The sequence below is a fragment of the Meles meles genome, chromosome 6, assembly GCF_922984935.1.
Source record: "Meles meles chromosome 6, mMelMel3.1 paternal haplotype, whole genome shotgun sequence".
In the NCBI taxonomy this organism is placed as follows: Eukaryota; Metazoa; Chordata; class Mammalia; order Carnivora; family Mustelidae; genus Meles; species Meles meles.
This window is the reverse complement of record NC_060071.1, coordinates 54,125,192-54,147,204: the sequence shown is the minus strand read 5'-3', so window position 1 is coordinate 54,147,204 and position 22,013 is coordinate 54,125,192. Positions and strand designations below refer to the sequence as shown.

At 42.8% G+C, this 22,013-nt stretch overlaps 1 protein-coding gene and 1 pseudogene across 1 annotated transcript; both read left to right on the top strand.

Annotated features, from left to right (window-relative positions):
• Positions 1–784: 784 nt before the first annotated feature.
• LOC123943537 (ribonuclease K3-like) lies at positions 785–1,261 on the top strand. Its single transcript, XM_046007823.1, has one exon. It carries the CDS (start codon positions 785–787, stop codon positions 1,259–1,261), a length of 477 nt encoding a protein of 158 aa, XP_045863779.1.
• Positions 1,262–15,780: 14,519 nt separating this feature from the next.
• Positions 15,781–21,462, top strand: LOC123943258 (annotated as a pseudogene).
• Positions 21,463–22,013: the final 551 nt, after the last annotated feature.

Below are 22,013 nucleotides of genomic sequence, written 5' to 3'. Positions count from 1 at the left end.
TTCTAAGGGATTGAAATAATAGAGCTTCAAAACACTGAAGCTTCTATGGAGAAGGAAGCATTCAACCCATATCAAAAGGAAATAATTTCCTCACACTTCTTTGAGGAAGTTATCACTTCTCCTTTGTTCCTTTAAGTGGGCTTGGTCTTCCTGCATCTGCAGGGACACTGGCTTTAAACAGTGAGTTGGAGGGTGTGGGTCTCATCCACACTGTGCACAAGAAGGGCATCTTCCAAGCCCTGGGTTTCCCTTTCCTCTTTCCTAGGGCTCAGAACCTTTCCCTGCTGCACGCAGGCCACGCTGGCATACCTGGCAGAGGAACAGCAGACAAAAGCCTCTGAGCCTGGGACTAACCACGGACTCTGTCCTCAGCAGGAGCCCCAGCAAGGAGACCTGGTAAGAGGAGAAGCCTGGGGGCTGTGGAGAGTAGAGCCATGATGATGGCCAGAAGGTCCAGGTCACATAGATGGAGGAGAAATATTCCAGGAGGGAGGAGGGAAGAGACAAGGTTCTGGACCAGGAGGTATACGACAAAGACAAGAATGGGATCTGCCATTTAGAGGAAAAGTTATCTTTACTCACATTCCTCCTCCCTGGGCTTCAGGTCCTTCCTAGAATTGTGAGATTCACGTCAGAAAGAAGATGGTTTAAAGAACAACAAAAAAAGATCATTGAAATCTTAAAGGGCACACTAAGCATCTAAATGATTGTGAATAGTAATTTTGCTCTTATGGCTTCTACTACTATCATTCTCCCAGTTTTCTCCCCTTCCTACACAGAAGAGATGATGCTGAATCTTCTGGGACCATTTCCTCTCCTCCTGGTGTTGCTGGGATCGTGGGAGCCAGTGCATCCACTGGATGACTGGGCTCAATCCTCCGTCACTGTTCAAACATTCATGCTTCGACATTTAAGACCACATCCTGTCAATTGCCAGACAGCAATGCCTCGTGTCAATCTTCAGAATAGGCGATGTAAGCCTGAAAACACCTTTCTGCATGACAGCTTGAATAATGTGGCTGCTACCTGTCTTTTGCGCAACATAACCTGCAGGAATGGCAGGACTAACTGCCACCGGAGTAGATACCGTATTAGAATGACTTACTGCCTCTACACTGGAGGGACAGATCGCAACTGCAGCTACAGTACTACTCCCCAGAACCGGTTCTATGTTGTTGCCTGTGAGCGCCGTCAGCGGGGCTTCCCTCCTAACCGCCTGCTTCCTGTGCACTTAGATAAAACCCCTCTTCTGGTTCACTAACACTTTGGTTAAACCCAAAGTTCCTCACTCGATGCAGGTTCTCTTATGATCCCTTCTCCTTTTCTTTTCCTTGTTGATTCCCATGGTTCCCATGGAAGAAAGAAGGTGGGCAGTGAGGGAATTAGAGGGCCAAGATTGCAAGATCAGGGCTGGGGATGAAAACAAATAGGATTCCCTTTTGCTCTGGAGCTCTGTGTGTTTCGAAGGAAGGCCATAGGGAAGAAGAAGGCAAAGAACGACCCAGGTCCCCAATTTTTAATCTTGAAACTTCTGTCAAGCTTTGCTGTATTGTGTTCACAACAATAAAATCATTTTCTCCTGCACTGTAATGACCTTGAGTGTGTGTGTCTGGGATCTCGTTCATGTCATTGTTAGCCTGGGGCCATCTGGCTTGCATTCACCAGCATTCTCAGGAGAACTGTTTGGGCCCAGGTGCCCTTTGTGGTTATTCAGCAACCCAAGGCTTATGCCACTTCCCCAATCCCTGTGTGTTTTGGATTTGGAGCAAGAATGTTCTCCATCCCTTCAAACAATGCTCAGGGCTTTTACATATTTCCCTAGAAGCCATGGTCTATGTTTATTTGGAGGTGGAATGGATACCACATTGAGTCTGCATAGTCCTTCACACACAGGTTCTAACCCTGACAACCAATGCACCCTACATATTTCTGGTGGTTTCCATACTTCATCAGATAATGTCTGAAATATAACCTGTACTAGGAATAATAATCCACTGTATCTTTAGAGTCACTTCTCCCACGATCTATTGGAATGCATGAAAGAAAGCATAGATCAAGGAAAAAAGAAAAGTGCTAGGGAACTGAAAACACTCCTGCTTCACCTAAATACTCAGCTAGCACAGAAGTAATGGTGTTTTGGAACAGATAGTTGATTTAGACCCTGAAGGACAGGGAGTAAGTATGTAGTTTGGGGCACCTGGGTGGCTCATTGGTTAAACAGGTAAGCCTCTGCTTTACTCAGGTCTTAATCTCTGGGTCCTGGGTTTGTACCCATTAGGCTTGATGCTCAAAGGGGATCCTGTTTCTCCCTCTCCCTCTGGCCCTCTTCCCCCCTTGTGCTTGCTCTCTCTTTCTCTCAAATAAATAATAAAATCTTAAAAAAAAAGAATTTTCCTGGGATGAAGAATTTAGTTCCTGTATTTGTGTAATGGAGGAACTCTAGCCCAATTAGAAGGAAGGAGGGAAAGCTACTGTATAAATATGTGGTTTGTAAAACCTATCCTGTCTTGAGGAACTACGGTAAGGAGCAGAACACGGAGACAACAGATCCTAAGTTTTTTATTTATTTAAGACTTATTTTTATTTTAGAGGGAGAGGGAGTGGGAGCGGGAGGGCAGAGTGGGAGGAAGAGACAATTGCAAGCTGACTCCACGTTGAGACCAGAGCCTCACTCAGGACTCAGTCTCACAACTCTGAGATCCAGGCCTAAGCTGACACTGAGATTAGTTTGTGGCTTAACTGACTGTGCCACCAAGGCACTTCAGATCTGAAGTTTTCGAACTGAATTTACCCTGCAAGTACACTTTGTACAATGATAAAGCACTTTATTAGTGTAATAGAATGCAATGGAGGCTCATAAGATTGAAGCGAATGAAGGCTGAAACAGTAGTTCTGTGCCTTAGTGGGGAGCTCAGTGGAGAGGATATCTGAGCACAGCCTGGAAAGATGGTTAAGAAACCAAGCAGACAAGGTTAGAAAGAATATTCAGAGCAAAGGAAATAATACCCATGAAAATGTCAAGGTTTCAAATAGAATTTTCTCTAAAAGGAAAACATGTGGCTATCATGAAAGCTTAAAAAAAACCCCATCTCATTGAATAGACGCATAAATAACTCATTTTATTCGGCTTATGCGCTAATAATGGAGATGCCCGTAACACAGTAAAAAACAGTTCCAATAGGAACTTGGTTTATAGGAAATTTCTATTTTCTGCTGGACAAAATTCATTCACTTTGCAGTGCACAGGAAATATCTGGGCTCTTACCAGTTCGGACAGTTTCTTTTCTATCCTGCAAGTCCAGCCAAGGTACACACCTCTGTAGTGTCAGCTCACCCCTGGGGTGAACAACCCTGACACCCCAATGAAAGGACACACTGTGATCGCTTTGGTCCATTTCCAAGTCTTGGACAGTTTTCCCCTCAGCAGAAATGGGAAACTTACAACTTGTACAGAAAAATACATAGAGTTCCCAATGACAGATGTGGAAAGAAGAAGGGAGTCATAAGACAGTCTGATCTAGCAACTGGACAAAAAGTAAAAGATCTTACATGTCTGAAATGAGCAGCAGGCTAAGCCTTGGGAGCCGTTTTGACAGTCGGGTTTGTAGCTCTGCAGAAACAATAAATCTAAACGTCACAAAGGAACTTGGAGCTAGCTCATCAGGTAGCATTAGTCTCTGACTCACTGTTCTGACCACTCACTTGTCAGGGGCCTGACAAAGAAAGACCTCAGCAACCAGGGAGGAGGGAGCGTTCTAAGAGGTTGAATATGGCTGAATATTGTGTATCATTCAAGATACTCATGTTCTGTTATTTCAGTGACAAGAATTTGGCACTATTCCTTTTCCATTCAGCAAGCACGTAAAAGTCTAGAGAAGGAACAGACCAAATAGCAGGGCTTCAGCCTAATCCCCTTCCAGCCAGGCAGGAATGTGGAGAAGACACAAGCTTGTTTCTACAGAAACCCCACAATGGACACATCCAATGCCCTGAAGTAGCTTTAGGATTATAGGGCTGGCACAAGGACCACGCAAACGCCAGGGTCCATTCCCATCACTGGGAACTTCTGACAGTTCAGGACATGCTACTCCAGAATCTGGCAACTTGGCAAATTCAATCTTTTAAGCCAAAGAAATTTGAGAAAGGACAGGTGCAGGAAGGACTTACTGACCTTCTGCAGAAGCAGATCATAAAACCCTCCTGGAAGAGGGTTTAGTACATACCCTTTGTTCTGTCACCTCTTTCCATACCTCGCAACACTTCCTCTGACGTAGCACACAAACACTCAGGTGTAACCACTTCTTTCCGGCTTCGTTTCCTTGGGAAGGCTCCCATGTCACCTTAAACGTGTGTGAAATAAATGTGCATGCTTTTCACTTGTTAATCTGTTTTTCTTTCTTGGTCCGTTTGTTTGTTTGTTTTTGTTATGGGGGCCCAGCTGAGAACTTATAAGGGTAGAAGGAATTGATATTTTTCATCCCCTACACTTGTAAGAGTTGTGATAATTTAAGAGAGATAGGGAGCAGAGGTAGACTCTCCCAGTTGTGTCCTCCCCAATCTGTCTTGCACTTTACTTGGGGGTAGCAAGACAGCCATTCCCCTGCCTGAATTAAGACAAGGTGGAAATTTTGTTTCAGGAATCAGACAGAAAGCCAGACTTGAGAACTTGGGCGCTGGGTGAAAATCGGCGTGAACCAGAGAAGATGGTTCTCCACTAGGCATGGGTATGAGATTCACTGTGGAGCTCATCAAACACAGACATCCAAAAGACCTGGTTCCCAAAGAGTCTGTTTGAGGAGGCCTGGAATCTAGGCCTTCTTAAAAGTCTCCTAGGCACTTCTGATGAGAGGGTCCAGGGTTGGGAACTCCTGCCCAGGCACAGGGATAATCTGATACTGTTTTCCTCTGCTACTGGGCTCGGGATGCTATCAAGTTTTTCGGCTACAGAGAGAGGGGGGATGTGTGCCTGTACAATAGGATAGATGAGTGCTAGACACACAGACACCTGTGTGTGTGTGTGTGTTTTAATCAATAGATTGGTTCAGAGCAGTTCTTAGGTTTAAGGTAAAAGTGAGTAAAAGTATAGAAAATTTTCATAGGATTCTCCCTTCCCCACTCACCTACCCACACAGCCCACAGTTTTCCTCTTATTAACATCTTGCGTTAGTGTGGTACTTTTGCTATAATTGATGAGCAAATATTGTTTAGTATTAACTAAAGCCAACAATTTTATTAGCATTAGTTCATTGCATTCAGTAGTTCTAGGGGTTTTGACAATGCATAATTGTAGGAGAGCAAACCATTTTCCTTGGCTCTCTTATGGTTTCTGGCTGGGTCTGAAAATTGAATTGACAGAGATAAGTAAGAGAAAAGCATACAGATTTGATTAGATTTGTACGTGTACATAGTAGCCTTCGCAAGAGAATGAAGACCTGAAGAAGTGACCAGAGAAGGAAGCTTTTGTATCTTTTAGACTAAATAACAGTACATTTGTGAAGAATTGACAAGATAAAGGGGTTTGGTCCTTTGGGTAGTATATGGTGAAGAAGTAACAAGAAAGAAAAGGGTTAGGTGAACAAGGTTTGTTTCCAGATTCCTCTGGTGCCACCTCTGGCTGGTAAGATTGTCAGGCAAAGAATTTTTTTCCTGCCTTAAATACTTTTTTGTTTTCCCCAAAGACTTTACTATTTGAGAGGGAGTGGGGGAGAAAGCACAAGCAGGGGGAGGGGCAAAGGGAGAGGGAGAAGCAGACTCCTCATGAAGCAGGGAACCTGACTTGGGGCCGGACCCAGGACCCCGAGATTATGACCAAATGCAGACGCCCAAACAACCAAGCAACCCAGACGCCCTTATTTCGGGCCTTTAGGCAAAAAAGGGAGAGCCTTTCCGCATTTTGATTCTTGAGTGTCTTTAGTGCCAACAAATTTTTGTCTCAAAGAGCCATAATTTGGGGTGACATGGTTTGGTTTCTTTCCACATGAACATGGAAGATCTCCTTATGTATTTAGACTTTCTTTGTTTCTTTCAGCAGAGTTCTGTATTTTCCTCATATTGATCTTGTTCACTTTTTAGTAGATTTATGTCATCTGACTGTCAGATAAATAGTGGGAAAGCTGAGACAAAAATCCAGTTGAACTGGCTCCTAATCCAGGTTCTTTTCCTCTTCATCACAAGGAGAGTTTTGAAAGTAACTGCTTTGGTCATTCCCAAATTTCAAATTTTGGGAGAAGCATTAGAAATTTAGAAATTTGGAAATGCATACCGGCAAAAAGAGAGCCCTATCTGGATAATCTGGCTCTCTTGTTGTGCTGGTCTAACAGCATCATGTAACGATACAAGAGATTTACTTTCTCTCTTCCCAGACTTTTGATTCCCTCTAGTAAGTCAGAATAATGGAAATATATGACATCATTTAAGTCTCATTCATTTTTCCTGACAGAAATATCTTTCATATTTTCCTCCTAATAAAGGACTTAATCTACAGGTATCTGAGAAGGCTGTGCTAAGGTTCTTGGGGGGGGGGATTTTTTTTTCCTCCTACCCTCTTCAGTTTATAAGCATGCACACACCTTACTACCCTCCCTGTGAAAAGTAATACAGGGAAACCCGGTTTTGAATGGCTGTGGAGGCCAGCAGGGGGCGCGCTCATGAGCTATCACTCACCAATTGCAGATCCAAAAGGACAAGACTACTTCTCAAGGCAAACTACTTCACTAGCCCAGTAGAAAGGTAGGCTTCCCCACCCTGCTCCTCAGCAGTCCTGCCAACCAAGTCTGTCAAAACCCAGCCAAACCAAAGCTACCACACTTCCAACGCCCTGTTACTACAGGGGACTTTCTGTTTATAACAGCCTTGCAAACGTCTTCCTTTCCTCTGGAAAAAAAGTGTTCCTCTTTTTTGTTCAGGCACTTGCCTACACTTTTGTGGTAGCTTGCTTGTCCCTGATTGCGTTTCTCTGCTATTCCCGAATAAGCCCATTTTTGGTGGTAAAATAGCTGGCAGTTTTATTTTTTGAGGTTAATACCCTATATTGTTTCATGACTCTATCAGTTCCTTCCATGGAGTCTTTGGAAGCCTATGGATTCCAGGTTCAGACACCCTTAGACATTATTATATTCCGCATGAAGACATTTAACTTTTACTATGGTTTTGAGACACAGTTGTACCAAAACAATGAAAAAAAGTCACCTTTCAAGTCCTCCAAGCACCGGTGCCCAGAATACCTGTCCTTATACTCTCCTTCTTCAGCCCCAAATACCAGAGAGTAGTTCTATTTGTGAAGTGTGATCTGAGACAACCTGTAGAGAGCAAGATGGAGTCTCTCGTGTCAAATGGGGAGGGGCCCTGTGTCAAAGAGGGGCCTGTGTCATGTCACGACACAGTAGTTAAAGTACTGCAGCTAGGAGATAGTCCCTGGGCCCAGTGTCGCTGACATCCTAGAGCTAATAAGAAACAGAACCAGGGAAGGTGTGCAGGGGCCTGAGACTGATTCAATCCCTTTAGAAAGGGGAGGATTTGGCAGCACAATGTCAGAATCTTCATACCTGAGCCCTCGAAGTCTGACCATGTAAAAAGGCAACTGCCCCTGAAGGTTCTGCCCTACTGATCTCCAAATAAAACTGAGATCTTTCCCTGCTGGGTCATAGGAAGCAGTGAGTGCCCAGAGCAGACCAGCACACGACTGAGGCCTTATCTCAGCTGTGCACCCACACACTGACTCTGAGTTTGGTTTGTTAACTTATTACAGTCTTCTTTTATTTGTTTTTTGCTGTGGTTTGTCTTCTGTCCTGGTATGTGTGCTGTGTAAGAAGCCAAGGTGAATCACATGGTGAAATGCAATTGAGTTTGGAACCCTGAACCTGGTTTATAATTGTGATTTAATTTTGTTTTATGATTGACTAAAGCTGTCATTGTGGAAAGACACAGCTCATGTTTGGGCCTTCAGAGTGTGTTCATGAGGTTGGCATAGTCGGCAGGATCCATGCCGTTGACTCATCATGTGTCTGAAAACCTAGTAGAATCAGAAGACTCCTAAAGTCTTGAATGGAGTATAGCAGACCTAAAAATAATAAACTGTGGAATACTTTGTGTGAACATAGACTTTCCAAACACCACACTGAGATTGAAATCTTAAGGTTCAGGCAGTGCCAGGTGAAACAGAGACCAGCTCTATGCAAGACGCAGTTGGCCGCAGAATCTCGTCTGGGATTTACCCCTCTGCATTGGGGCATGAGGTGAAACTGGCCAAAGCTGAGACCAAGGGGGATCGCCTCAGAAAGGCTCTTGGAAGGCTAGAAAACTTAAAGCATCGGGGGCATTGCAATGATATAGGTCACTACTGACCAAATTAATCTACAATTTGGAAGAAATACGTGAACAAAAGTTGTGGAAAAATCTGTAGAAATATCCCAGGGATAAGTGGGAAATAGAGCTGTACATAGTTAAGAAATTGTATATAGCAGCTGCTAGGTTACAAAAAAGGAAAAGATGTGGGCCCTAGGTAAATGCCTAAAAAGTTTGGTGTAAAGGGCCAATAGGCCTGATGCTGTATTTTGTATAGAAGACCCATGGTACCCCCATGGAGTTAGAAGTTAGGAAAAAACTCACAATCAGGACCCTGGGAAATGTAACCATGGATCTGAAGGATCCTAGAAATGTAAATCCCTTAGTGTCCTGAGGGCCCATCGCAGAGGTTCTCATCTTACTGGTGCAACCATTTCACAGTTAGACCAGGACAGGCAAAGCGGCAAAGTAATGAAGCTAATAAAGCTTTGTTTAGCTAATGAAGTAATGAGTAATGCCAAATCAATGAATCATTTAAGTTTAAAAGAGGATGCTAAACTCTTAAGACCCGGGGATTGCTATCCTGAGGACCCAGGAGACTATGAAACCATGAGCTGGGGGGGGGGGGGGGGGGATTATCACAGCAAACCTATAATTACAAGGAAAAAAAAAACCCATTAGATAATAGTAATGGACAAGGAAAACCTCTGGAAGTAGCAGAAGGTAGAGAATACACCCAAGCTGAGCTTCTGATGATTAGAACACATCTTTGTCAAAAACATATACTTGATGTAGACTGGTGACTCCTCATATGGAGCTCAATCACTGTAGAAATCTCTAGTAATATCCTATACTGATAGCCTAATCATGACTAATAATGATAAGGAGTGATTTAGATAAGAAAAGGAAAAGTTAATACAACATTTAAGGGAAGAGGGATCGACTATTAATGATGAAAAAACATCAGGGGGTGCCTGGGTGGCTCAGTGGGTTAAGCCTCTGCCTTCCGCTCAGGTCATGATCTCCGGATCCAGGGATCAAGCCCCGCATCAGGCTCTCTGCTCAGTCGGGATCCTGCTTCCTCCTTTCTCTCTGTCTGCCTCTCTGCCTACTTGTGATCCCTGTCTGTCAAATAAATAAATAAAATCTTAAAAAAAAAGAGAGAGAAAGAAAAACACATTAGGCCCAGACACTCATTGCAATTTTCTAGGAATTCAATGGTCTTCTGAAGGGAGGAAGTTAGCAGCAAAGGAATAGGTAAAATACAAGCAATGAGATCACCTAAAGATAAAACAGAGGCCCAGAGACTTATAGGCATTTTTGGATCTTAGAGACAACCATAGCATGCATCAGTGTAATTTTAAATCCCATATGCAAAACAACTAGAAAAGCACAGTTTTTGAATGGACAGAACAACAAGTTTTAAATACATTATAGGATTTTATTAAGACATTTCAAAGAATACACACTCCAGCACCAGGAAAACCATTCCAAACAGAATTATCAATGAGTACAGAATATGGTACATGGTCTCATGAACAAAGAAAGAATATAAGCCTAATTTTCTAATCGTAGAATTTTGGACTACAGAGTTCCCATAGTCAGAACATAAATATTCAATATTTGAAAAATTTATATGATGACTCTACGAAGGTTCAGAAATACAGAGCCCCTGGTGGGAAAACAAGATATGAGCGTGCACTCATTACTGTTGCTCCATTGGATGAAACTGAGCCTGGAAGAACTACAGGTATCCAAATTGATCTGAAATCGCTAACTTGGAAATGGTATATCCCAGGAAGGGACGCCTCTTTCCAGGGACAACCAGAACTCTTCACCGAGGAGATACATAAGACTGAAGCAGACCAGTGGGAATTCATTCTGAGGGAAGGGCAAATCCATACTTGAAACCTAGGGAAATGGGGCCCGTCCTGCTCTAAAGGTCTATCAAATTCCTGGTTTACAGAGAGATCAGCCTCCACAGTCTCTGGAGAAACAGAATGGACAGCTGCATCACTGAGACCACAGGAGGAGCCAATCCTCAAAGAAGAAGGTAAGACTCAATGTGTACAACTTGCCGAATTAATAGCAGTGCTATTGGCTATAAGAAAAGCAATAGAGGAGAATCAATCACCATATATATTTTTACTAACTCATGGGCAGTAGCCAACGACATAGCCCTATGGTCAGGAAAATGGAAAAGAAAAGATTTTAGGGGCACCTAGGTGGCTTGGTTGGTGAAGCTTTGGACTCTTGTTATCGGCTCAGGCCATGATATCAGGGTTGTGGAATTGAGCCCTGTATGGGGTTCTTTTCTTAGCCAGGAGTCTGCTTGAGATGCTCTCTCTCTCCATCTGTAGTCCCATCAATTATAAGTAAATTTTCTTTTCCTTAGGAAAAATTTTTCTGCCATTTTAAAATAAATGGCAAAGACTATGGTCAAGAGAAAAATGGGAAGACTTAGATATAACGTCAGAAAGAATTAAACATATGTTACTATGTGTCAGCACATAAACGACAAAACAGACGTCTCAAAATATAATAATGAGGTTGATGCATTGACAAGAAACATCAAGGCAATAGAAACAAAGGAAAGATTGAGATTAAAAGTAAAGATGGATAAGAAAATGGAGGCACACATTCCCACTGATAATATTAAACAGAGAAGGATGGAAAATGGGAGGAACCTCAAATGACACCATTGACATTGAAAAGGCAGGGAAACCATTGACACAGAAATAAGGAAACAACAGAAAGACAAATAACCTCACATACAAGTATGGAAATACATAGAAAGGGCATACAAGACGATATGCCTTAGATAAATGGTTCCCTGAAAGAAACCTTAAGGTCAGTTGGCAGGAAATAAGAAAAGCATTCCGAAGAGGCCTCCCATGTAAACAGATGATCGATAAATGCAGGTACGCTGCACCACAGACACATACAAGCCCACCACGTCTAATTTCACTATACAAGTAGACTTTTGAGGACCACTAAATCACAGCTATCAACAGAAATATGCCACTAACATGATAGACATGTATACAGGATTAGGAATAGCTATGGTTTCCTCTAGCTCTTCAGCTCATGCAACAACAGGAGCTCAGAGTCACAGGCAGCTCACTTTGGAGCACCAGGAATAGTAGAAAGTTTTCAGGGAACTCATTTTACACCCGCCTCAGTTAAAAAGCTCTGTAATCTATGGGACTTACAATGGATTTACCATCTAGTTTATAACCCTATAGCCACTGCATATAGAGAGGAATTTAATGGATCCTTTGAAGGAGAATTAGGATTGATAGAAATTCAATGAAGTTTTCAACAGTCCCTGGGTATAGCTTACTCTGTGCTAAGTCAAAGGGATAGATTAAAAAAAGTCAGTCTTTATAAGATGTTAGGCACCCTATTAATTTTTGACTTAATTTACTTCTTCTTAGATGTGACTTTGAGTTGGAGTCCTTTGACTTAAATCCTCATTAAGTTTGCTTGATTCAGTTTAATGTACCCCTTCTGTTTAATGTGATGTGATTTTTATCTAAGATTTGAATTTTATTGATTGTGTTTGATTTCTATTGAACACTTGATTGAATTACCTAAATATGTCTTTTGCTATGTTACCAAACTAGAACTGCTATCTGCTTTAACATATATTTGATTCGTGCATGGCCCTTACTGAATTTCCCAGGAGGAATCATGGGGTGACATGCAGAGAGCCAAATGGAGTCTCTCATGTCAAGTGGGACCCGTGTCAAGAAGCAGCCTGGGTCAAGCTATGACAAGAAGTTAAAGGTACTGCAGCTAGGAGATATTCCCTGGGACCAGTGTAGCTGACATCCTAGAACGAATGAGGAGCAGAACCAGAAGAGGTCTGCAGGGGCTTGAGACTGATTCAATCCCTTTAGAAAGGGGAGGATTTGGCAGCACAACGTCAGACTCTTCAGACCTGAGCCCCAGATACCTGACCACTTTAAAAAGCAACTGCCCCTGAAGGCTCTGCCCCATAGATCTTCAAACAGAACCGAGATCTTTCCCTGCTGGATCATAGGAAGCACTGACCACCCAGAGCTGACACAGACCTGACCAAGGCCTTATCTCAACTGTGCACCCACAGACTGACTTCGAGTTTGGTTCGTTAACTTACTACATCCTTCTGTTATCTCCTTTGTGTTGTGGTTTGGCTTGTGTCCTGCTCTGTGTGCTGTGTGCTTAAGTATGTCTCCTTACAATTTTGGTGGACACATTCCAGGTTCTTTTTTACCGCTGTAATAAAAAGAGATTGGGAAAGCAAAATAAAGATCATACATCTCCTGTATGTATGTATGTTGGAGATATCCAGAAAAACTGAGTAAAATGTCCCCAAACAGCTCAAGGAATCACCTTGAACGCCATCTTCAGCTAAGGACAAAAGGAAGATGTTGGAGTGAGGGTGGGGTGGGAAATTTGGAGGTTACCAGGAAAAACCCAGCCAACAATGGTAATATTTGTTATGTATATTTAAATCTATGGCTTTTCCATTGATAAGAGGTTTTTTCCCCTTTCTTTCTTCTTCCTTCCTTCCTTCCTTTGGTTTATTCCTCTTTCTTTTTTTCTTTCCTTCTGTTTCTTTCTCTCTCTCTTCTCTCTCTCTCTCTTTCTTTTCTTTCTTCTTTCTTTTCATTGATAAGAGTTTCTTGTGATTTGTAGAGTCATGCTCCTCTTTCTGGTACTAAGTGGGAGATAAATGTACAAATGGAAATTTCCTTTATTAATGTAAATGTTCCTTTAAAAAGGCTTACTTCCACTCTGGTTTCAGAGCTTCTCCTGTTTTGGATTTTCTTAAAAATAACCAGCTCAAAATCATCCTTCTGCCCAAGAGGTAACATTTGGAGTAGCAAATTCTGCTACCCTTCATGACTATATATGAAAGTAAGGTGGCCCTGTGAGAAACTCAACCAAGGTGGCTTAGGTGCACTGATAGGAAACACACTCAAGGATCCCACTTCATCCACAAATTGTGTTTTTGACTACATACTCTTCCCCCTCAATGAAGATTCCACAGTTCACAATACCAGAGGTGTTTGTTTTGTTTTTGTTGTTTGCTGTTTCTTTGTTTGTTTTCCACTGAAGTTCTTATTGACACAAACCCCTAGTCATCTATAGATTTTCCCCAGAAGATTTTAGGGAAGTGACTTTAGGAACTAGATCTCTGATTATTTCCTGATAAGATCAGATTACCCTTCTCTAGTGTTACCCCTCCCAGAGTCTTGTCATTCCTCTGTACCCAGAAGGGAGGCTTTGATATTGGACACCTTTGCTCCAGGTTATTCCCATAGGGAACTTAAGTGTTCTAGATGAGAAGACTCAGAACAGGTTCACCTAGGAAGGCTGTGCCCCACCCCTGACAGGCTACTAATCAGTTGGAGTGCTGCACCTCTCACTACTATTCCTTTCTTCACTGTTGCAGACGTCCTGGCTCTCTGCTCTTTAGACCCACATATTGATTTCCTCAACCAGTGACACCTGAGCGTTGGACCTGAATAGGGTGAATTGAGTTAGGGCCAGTGCTAAACATGAAGGAGGGAAAAGGCTCAGAAACACTACAAAGTGTCTCACTGAACTTCTAGATGGTAGAGTTAAGGTTGGATAGTGATCCACATTTATAAGAAGCAAAGACCTGAATTCAACTCAGTATCAATCCCAGTGAAGCAGTGTCTCCCTTCAACCCATCTACCCCATTCTCACCCCCTCCCCAATCTTCCCAAGCAGAATACATTGAAGCAGCTTGACTCCTGGTCTTCTAAGCTGGGTAGGACCTTTGGGTCAGGTACAGGGTGGCCCAGATGTGAATGTGCCTCCTCTGTCTTCTGTACATGATATAGCACTTCACACGATAGAGGACGAAAAAAATTTCCCTCTACCATTCAGGATTCTTCCAGCCAGTTTAAGATTAAGTTGACACCAGACAGATTTAATAGGAGAGAAAAAAAGCAAAGTTTCATAGTGTGCACATAGAGGCCCAATAATGAAATCGAGATCCCAAAGAAATGACAGAGGCAGGCAGTTTTTAGACATTTTAAACAATGAGACAATAGATTTGTGAGGAATTCACAGGAGAGATGAAACAAATGTTGGGGAGTACTAATTAGTACAGAATTCCAAGCACATTCTGGGCTGAGGTAGTAGATTAGAAAAAAGCAAGGAAGTTTGTTTTTATATCTTTCTTGGCTTTAAAATCCCTGTCACTTGTAGGGTGCCTGGCTCCCTCACTCAATGGCACATGAGACTTTTGATCTCAGGGTTATGAGTTGGAGCCCCACATTGGGCCTAGAGCTTACTTAAAAAATAAAAAATAAAAAAATAAGTAAAATCCCTACATCTGGTGATAAGAATGTCTTTTTATTTCTTAGTACAGAGAGGGTACCATTCTCAGGAGAGATTCAATTTCTGGTTTTGGGGGACAGAAGAGAGTCTGAGTGTCCTTGCACTGGCTGTTTTCCAAGTAGATTCAATTCAAAATGATCAATATGCCACTGAGACACCTTTTTGGGGTACGTTATCCTGGTTCCCTATACCATTCTGAGAAGTGCTCTCACTTACATATCTCATTAGATTCTCACAGGTCTGCGAGGCAGCTGTTCTTAACCCCATTTGTGGACACAGGGCTTGGAGAATTGAGAACCAATTTAGAGATTCCACAGGATAGGCTGCATGCCTCATCATAAACATTTTGTTTACAAACAACACTATACCCTCATTTTGACCTGAGCAGCTCCTGTGAGGGCAGTCCCAATCTTGGAACTTAATTGATCAGAACAATATTTCAAAACTCGAGTTCCTATATGATTGCATTCTAAAACCAAATCAAGAAGATTTATAATAATGATAATAATAAATGGCCACTGAGAAGTATATGAGTAGTCAGAAGTGATAATGGGTTTCACACAGGCTTTGGGGAAGTGCTCTAAGGAAAGCAGGGCCAGATAAACACCGTTTTGTAGAATCAGTGTAACTGTAGCCTGGTGTTTGAGGGAACCAGAGGCTTCTTGCTTGGAAAATATCACTCAAGTCTTCACCTAACTTTCTCATTCCCGTAAGTGGTGACAACCCTTTCCACTTCACAGCCACAAAGCTTAAAATACCATTTTCTTTTAAACCACACTCTTCAGAGACTTGATCTGGACTGTTGAACAGAGTTAGCTAGAGGGTGATGGGTTCCTCTGTTTGGGTAGAAGAGAGGCCAGAGAGCAGGTATTTGAACTTCTCAAAATAAACTTCACCTATTTTTGACCATTTTGCGTTTGTCTCAGTCAGGTTCTAGCATTTTTTTAGTTCTCATAAATTTAACTACCTAATGAGATTTATCCTCTTCAAGCCTGGGAACAAAATGGTAAAGTTGGGTGCCAGTGCCTACACTGGCAAGAAAGGAATTTTAAGGTGCAGGTCAAATCTTAAGGCACTGTTGAGATAATGCTTTCCTCTTTCTTCCCTGAGGACACACAGGTGGCTCTGGTGACTGAGATGGCATCCTCTCTAAAGGTCCTAGGCCCTCTCTTGACCCTGTTGTTTCCCCTAGGTGGGCTGCTTGTGCACAGCCAGAATCTTTCCTGGAGGGAATTCAGAGCACAAGCTGGAAACTCAGTGACTACAAATGCAATGATCTCATGAGGGAAAGAGAAGCTCCACAAGACAGGAACTATCACATCTTCACTTATACCTTTTGGCACAAAATTGAGCATATTTGGCTCAGGAAGTGGAGAGACCATTACAGAAATGTATACATATGGGCCCAGCATCCCTTCAAAATACTCCAGGAGGTTGCTACCAGGAGGGCAACCAAAAGAGCTACAGAGAGCACAGCAGCTACAGCTACATTGAATTCCAAGGTGGTACTTATGGGGTATGTCGATGTCATAGAGGACATCCAGTTGTTAGACATCAAAAAATAGAAAGTCTACACATACCCAGACATTCAAGTAGAGTGTCCAATACCTCCCAAGTGGGAGACCCTGCCTCCATCAACAGTCCTTGCTACTCCTTCCTTTACATTTATGTGCCAATGTTTTCCAACTATTTAGAGTTATGCAACATCACATGCTTTCTTCCTATCAAAACCACTCATAGTTTCTCTGCCTGGAATACTCCTGTACCCTCATGTATCTGATTTGCTCCTACAGTTCTTTAATATTAAGCTCTATATGGCTTCTCTGTTTTACTGAACCAGGCATGTTCCTGAAAGTGACTCTCCTTGTATCGACCCAACCTGAATGGTCTTCCTTCCCTAAATAAATTATGTCACTCCAATGTGTGTGACATTCATATATGTTATATGTTGTGTGATTGGTGGAGGTGTCCCAGGGTGTGTGATACAGATTGTGTTCAGATATGATGCATGCACAGTGCAGGTTAAAGGTGTGTGTCATTGGACTCATACTTTAAACAGGTATCTAAGGAAACGCATGCATTTTACATAGGTTAAGGCATTGTTTCCCGAGGCATAATAAACTAAGTAGAAGGTAATGGCAGAAAATAATAGTTTTCACTAGGCAGAGATATAAAGTGGGATATGGGACTTTAATATGTAACCTTCAAGGATGGGAGGGATGGGGTGTCTGTGTGAGGGGACTGGGGAGGGTATGTGCTATGGTGAGCACTGAGAATTGTGTAAGACTGATGATTCACAGAGCTGTACCCCTGAAACAAATAATACATAATATGTTAATAAAAATGATAAGAAAAAATGTAACCTTCAAGAATGGGTCTTTAGACTTAAGTGTTGTTGGAGGAAAGAGGAAGTAGATTGCAGAAGGAAATATTGAGGACACAAGCAAGTAACGTCCATGAGAATTCTGTTTGCTAAATGGGGAAGAGTGATACAGAGAAAGATAAACCTTCACTTCATACAATTTTGCTTCAAGCAGGTATATGGAGGAGAAATGTGGAACATTAAAGTACCTTGTGTCCTTTAGCCTCCTCCATTGTTGAATGACTCCAGTCTTGAAACAATTGGAGAAAAGGCCAAGATCATAACATTTTCAGTTAGGTGAATGCATTCCTAGTCCTAGACATCTAGCCCCCATGAGTAGCCAAGGAATCTAGGTTAGTCATCATTTTTCAAGAAAAGCTCCTCAGCTTTGCAATTTTTCAGTGCCCCTGGGGATGAGCAGACACTGGGGAGACAATGACCTATAATAACCAAACTCACAAGAGGTTAGTGTTAAACCAGCAGTTCTGGGGGCACGTGGTGGGCTTAGTGGGTTAAGACTCTGCCCTTGGCCCAGGTCATGAACTCAGGGTCCTGGGATTGAGCCCCACATTGGGCTCTCTGCTTGGTGGGGAGCCTGCTTCCCCTCCTCTCTTTCTCTGCCTACCTCTCTGCCTACTTGTGATCTCTCTCTCTCTCTCAAATAAATAAAATCTTTTTTTAAAAAAGAGAGAAACCAGCAGTTCTGTATCAATAATGAATATAAAGATAAGGATTACTGATCGTTTTTCTCAGTTGATAAAAACTGTCTCAAAATGTCTGGTGTGGGGCACCTGGATGGCTCAGTCTGTTAGGTGTTGGCTCTGAATTTCAGCTCAGGTCATGATCTCAGGGTCATGAGATCGAGCCCCACATCCAAGCTGTCATGAGCATGGAGCTTGCTTGGGATTCTCTCTCCCTCGTCCTCTGTCACCTGAGCTATACTCTCACAAACTATCTTTCTCTAAAAAATGGGAAAAAAAAACACAGAAAAACAAATAAAACAAAACCAAAATGTAGTGGCATAGTTTGTGTTATTGTATTCTGGTGTTATGCCCCAATAATGGGTCCGTGATTAAAGGAGCGAGACTGATATAAAGCGAAGGTCAAGCAAAGCTTTATTTCGCACCAAGCATCAAGAATCTAACCTAACCGAACGTTCGGGGCCCCACCTCTTACAAGAGAGGGTGACCCTTCTCTCTTTCCCAGACTAGCTTTTAAGGGCAATGGCCATGCGGTCGGGCCTGGCCACGCAGAGGTGACCAATGAAATTGTAACACACACAGGAAACTCCACAGTGATGCTAGGTGACCAATTGAATTACAATTTACCCTAGTAGACATTAGAACCAGCCTATTACACCTTGATTAGGATTGGCACCAAAAATGCTCCCAGAGGGTGGGGGTCCCTACTCCTTGGTAACCAGGGAGACAGTATGCAAACCCCCACTGATTGGATGTCTCCACCTGGCCTGACCCACCTTTGTATCTGGGCTTTGTTACCTGGAGCTGGTTTCTGGGACTTGTCTCCAAGTAAATCCCCTGGGGGAAGGGGAGCAGGGACAGTTTCTAAATAGGTCCTTACACTGGTTGCCTATACTTATATTCCAAGTGATCTGTTCTGGTCCCCCACAGTAAGTTTTCACAGTACATTTTAAGAACTCTAAAAATTCCTTTTATTAATGGGTTAAAAGATGGTAGTTAATCCAATATGGAAGAAAAATGGATTCAAGCACAATTAATGTAATGGCTTTGTGTTGTTGCTTGGGTTTTCCCGCATCCACTCCCTCCACCCCACTTGGATAGCTGCATATTCATTTCTTTTCGGGAACTGTTCCTCCCCTGCTTCTGTGTAGTGTCGGTGGGGTCATCCCAAGGTTTCAAATCCCCTCTACTGAGTCAAGTGATGATCATGAGATTCAAGTTAGGCCAACCAGACTCCTTCCTACAGGAGACCAGAATGTAACACCTCAAAAGTTGGCTCTTTGACATCCAGATGATTTTGAGTTGATTATTTTGAGAAACAGAAGACAAAGGAGAGGCTCTGAAAGTAGTCTATAAATCCTCCACTTACAAATAAGGGACATTTATCATCATAGAGAAAATCTCTATCCCTAAGGGTGTTTCCCTGTGCCTAGTAACAAGATAAACATGCTTCTAAGTCTCAAGAAACTCTTACCAATCGAGAAGTCACACTTAACTCTGCTTAACAAACCTTATGTTTGTTTACTATACTTTTGCTGGTTACCTTCCTGGAGCCTGCCTTCCCCACACTCTTCTTCCTTTCTTTTAGCTGAAGATGATCTGTTAGCCCAAGGTCTCATCACCTCTTTGAATGACTCTTCCTGATGTTAAGAACAAAGGCAACGGAAACATAGAAAGAACATTAAATATCTTTACAACATGCAGCCCATTGACAAGTACTTGAGACAGGCAGAGAGACCTTCTTGAAAGAGCTCAGCTGCCTCAATGTTAATATTTTGCTAGAGGAAAAAGCTAACCTTAACCTGACATTAGCCCAACTCCTAGGATCCTATAAGTCCCCATTAACATATAAATATCCCAGGGCACCTGAGTGGCTTAGTTGATGAGGTATCTGCCTTCTGCTCAGGTCATGAATCCAGGGTCTTAGGATTGAATCACCCTGATGGGCTCTCTGCTCAGTGGGAGCCTGCTTCTCCTTCTCTCTGAGACTCCCCCTGCTTATACGCTCTCTCTCTCTGTCAAATAAATAAATAAAATCTTTAAAAAATATATATGTAAATGCCTTTGGAGACTTCCTTTATCTCTACCCATCCAGGTTATATGTTAGCAATCATCCTCCAAGCTTATGGCCCACTGATAGACATCTGAAGGGTCTCATGGCTCATGTTGTACTAGACACTAGTAAATGACCTCATCTTAACAGCAGCTAGCCCTGCAAGGCCCTAAAACCCTTGCTTTCAAATACCTTCAGGACTTTGTCTATCCCTAATGCCACTGAACTTAAAAGTATAGACTCAACCACCCGTCACAACCCTAGTACAGCTCTTTACGCCCTCAGGTCCTGTCCACATGCTTTCATAAAACCACCTTTTTGCACCAAAGATATCTCAAGAATTCTTTCTTGGCTGTTGGCTTCAAACTCTAACATCTCTCCTATGCAGCCTATACTGGGAGGATGATGATGCACCCCAACTCCATGAAGAAAGAAGCTCCTTCATTATGACCTTACCCTAGGTATCTTTTAATCTGGCTCTTCTTCTTTCTCCTTTACCATATCCTTTAAGAAACTGATAAACCATCAGTGTTTCCTCTAGTTCCGTGTGCCATTCTAGCAAAGTAATGGAAGAAACAGGGAGTTGGTGAAGGTCAGATTTATAGCCAGGCAGTCAGAAGCACAGGAGACAAGTGGCACTTGCAATTGGCAACTGGACTGGGGGAGTCTTGTGTGTTTGTCATTTGTTTTCTCCTAAAGAAGTGAAATCATAGAGCTCAAAATGACAAAGCTTCAGGGATGGAGGCACTCAACCGACATCAGGATTTCAAAATTTCCTCACATTTCGTTGAGGAAGTTATCACTTCTCCTTTGTTCCTTTAAGGAGATTTGGTCTTCCTGCATCTGCAGGGATACTGGCTTTAAACAGTGAGTTGGAGGGTGTGGGTCTCATCCACACTGTGCACAAGAGGGCATCTTCCAAGGCCTAGGTTTCCCTTTCCTCTCTCTTAGGTCTCAAAACCCTTCTGTCCTGCATGCAGGCCATGCTTGCATACCTGGCAGAGGAACAACAGACAAAAGCCTCTGAGCCTGGGACTAACCATGGCCTCTATCCTCAGCAGGAGTCCCAGCAAGGAGACCTGGTAAGAGGAGATGACTGGGGTTTGGGGACCGTAGAGCCGTGATGATGGCCAGAAGGTCCAGGTCACATAGCTATTGAGAAATATTCCAGGAGGGAGGAGTGAGGAGCCAGATTTCTGGACCAGGAGGTATAGAACAAAAAGAAGAATGGGATCTGCCATTTAGAGGAAAAGTCATCTTACCTCCCATTCCTTGTCACTGGGCTTCAGGTCCTTCCTAGAATTTTAAGACTCATGTCAGAAAGAAGATGGTTTAAAGAACAAGAAATGAACCATGAAATCTGAAAAGGTAAAAAGAGATATAAATGGTTGTGAATAATAATTTTGCTCTTACGGCTTCTACTACAATCATTCTCTCCTTTTCTTCTTCTTCCTACACAGAAGAGTTGATGCTGGATCTTCGGGGACCCTTTCCTCTCCTCCTGTTGCTGCTGGGATCGTGGGGGCCAGGGCTTCTCCCTGGTGCTATGGTTCAACTCACTAGGTTTCAAATATTTGCAATTCAGCATATATGGCAGGTCCCGTACAATGCAACACTGCAGTGCGTGCTGTCAATAGTCTTACTCAGCACTGTAAACCTCAAAACACCTTTCTGCATGACTCCTCCCAGAACGTGGCTGCCACCTGTCTTTTGCCCAACAGGACCTGCAGGAATGGCCAGAATAACTGCCACCAGAGTGCAAATCCTATTGGCATGACTTACTGCAGTCGCACTGGAGGGGCATATCCCAACTGCCGCTACAGTACTACTCCCCAGAACCAGTTCTACACTATTGCCTGTAACCCCCCTCAGCCGGGCGACCCTCCCTATCATCTAGTTCTTGTGCACTTAGATTAAGACTAAGGTTTTCTTTACATTCCCTCTCACTTGGTGCAGTTTCTCTCATGAGCTCTTCTGCTTTTTCTTTCCCTTTGTTGATTTCCATGTTTCCTACAGAAGAAAGAAGAAGGGGAGTGGACAGAGTTGTGGACAAGAGTGATCAGATATTTTTCTGCTTTGGAGCTCTGTGTGTTTTGAAAGAAGGCAACAGGGAAGAGGACAAACAAAGACCCAGGCTCCCAAGTTTCAATTTTGAAACTTCTGTCAAGCTTTGTTGCATTGTGCTCACAGCAATAAAATCACTTTCTGTTGCACTGTAATGACCTTAAATGTGTGTGTCTGGGATCCCTTTCAC

Coding starts and splice junctions, on each gene's coding strand:
- LOC123943537 (XM_046007823.1), top strand. CDS start 785: ATGATGCTGAATCTTCTGGGACCATTTCCTCTCCTCCTGGTGTTGCTG.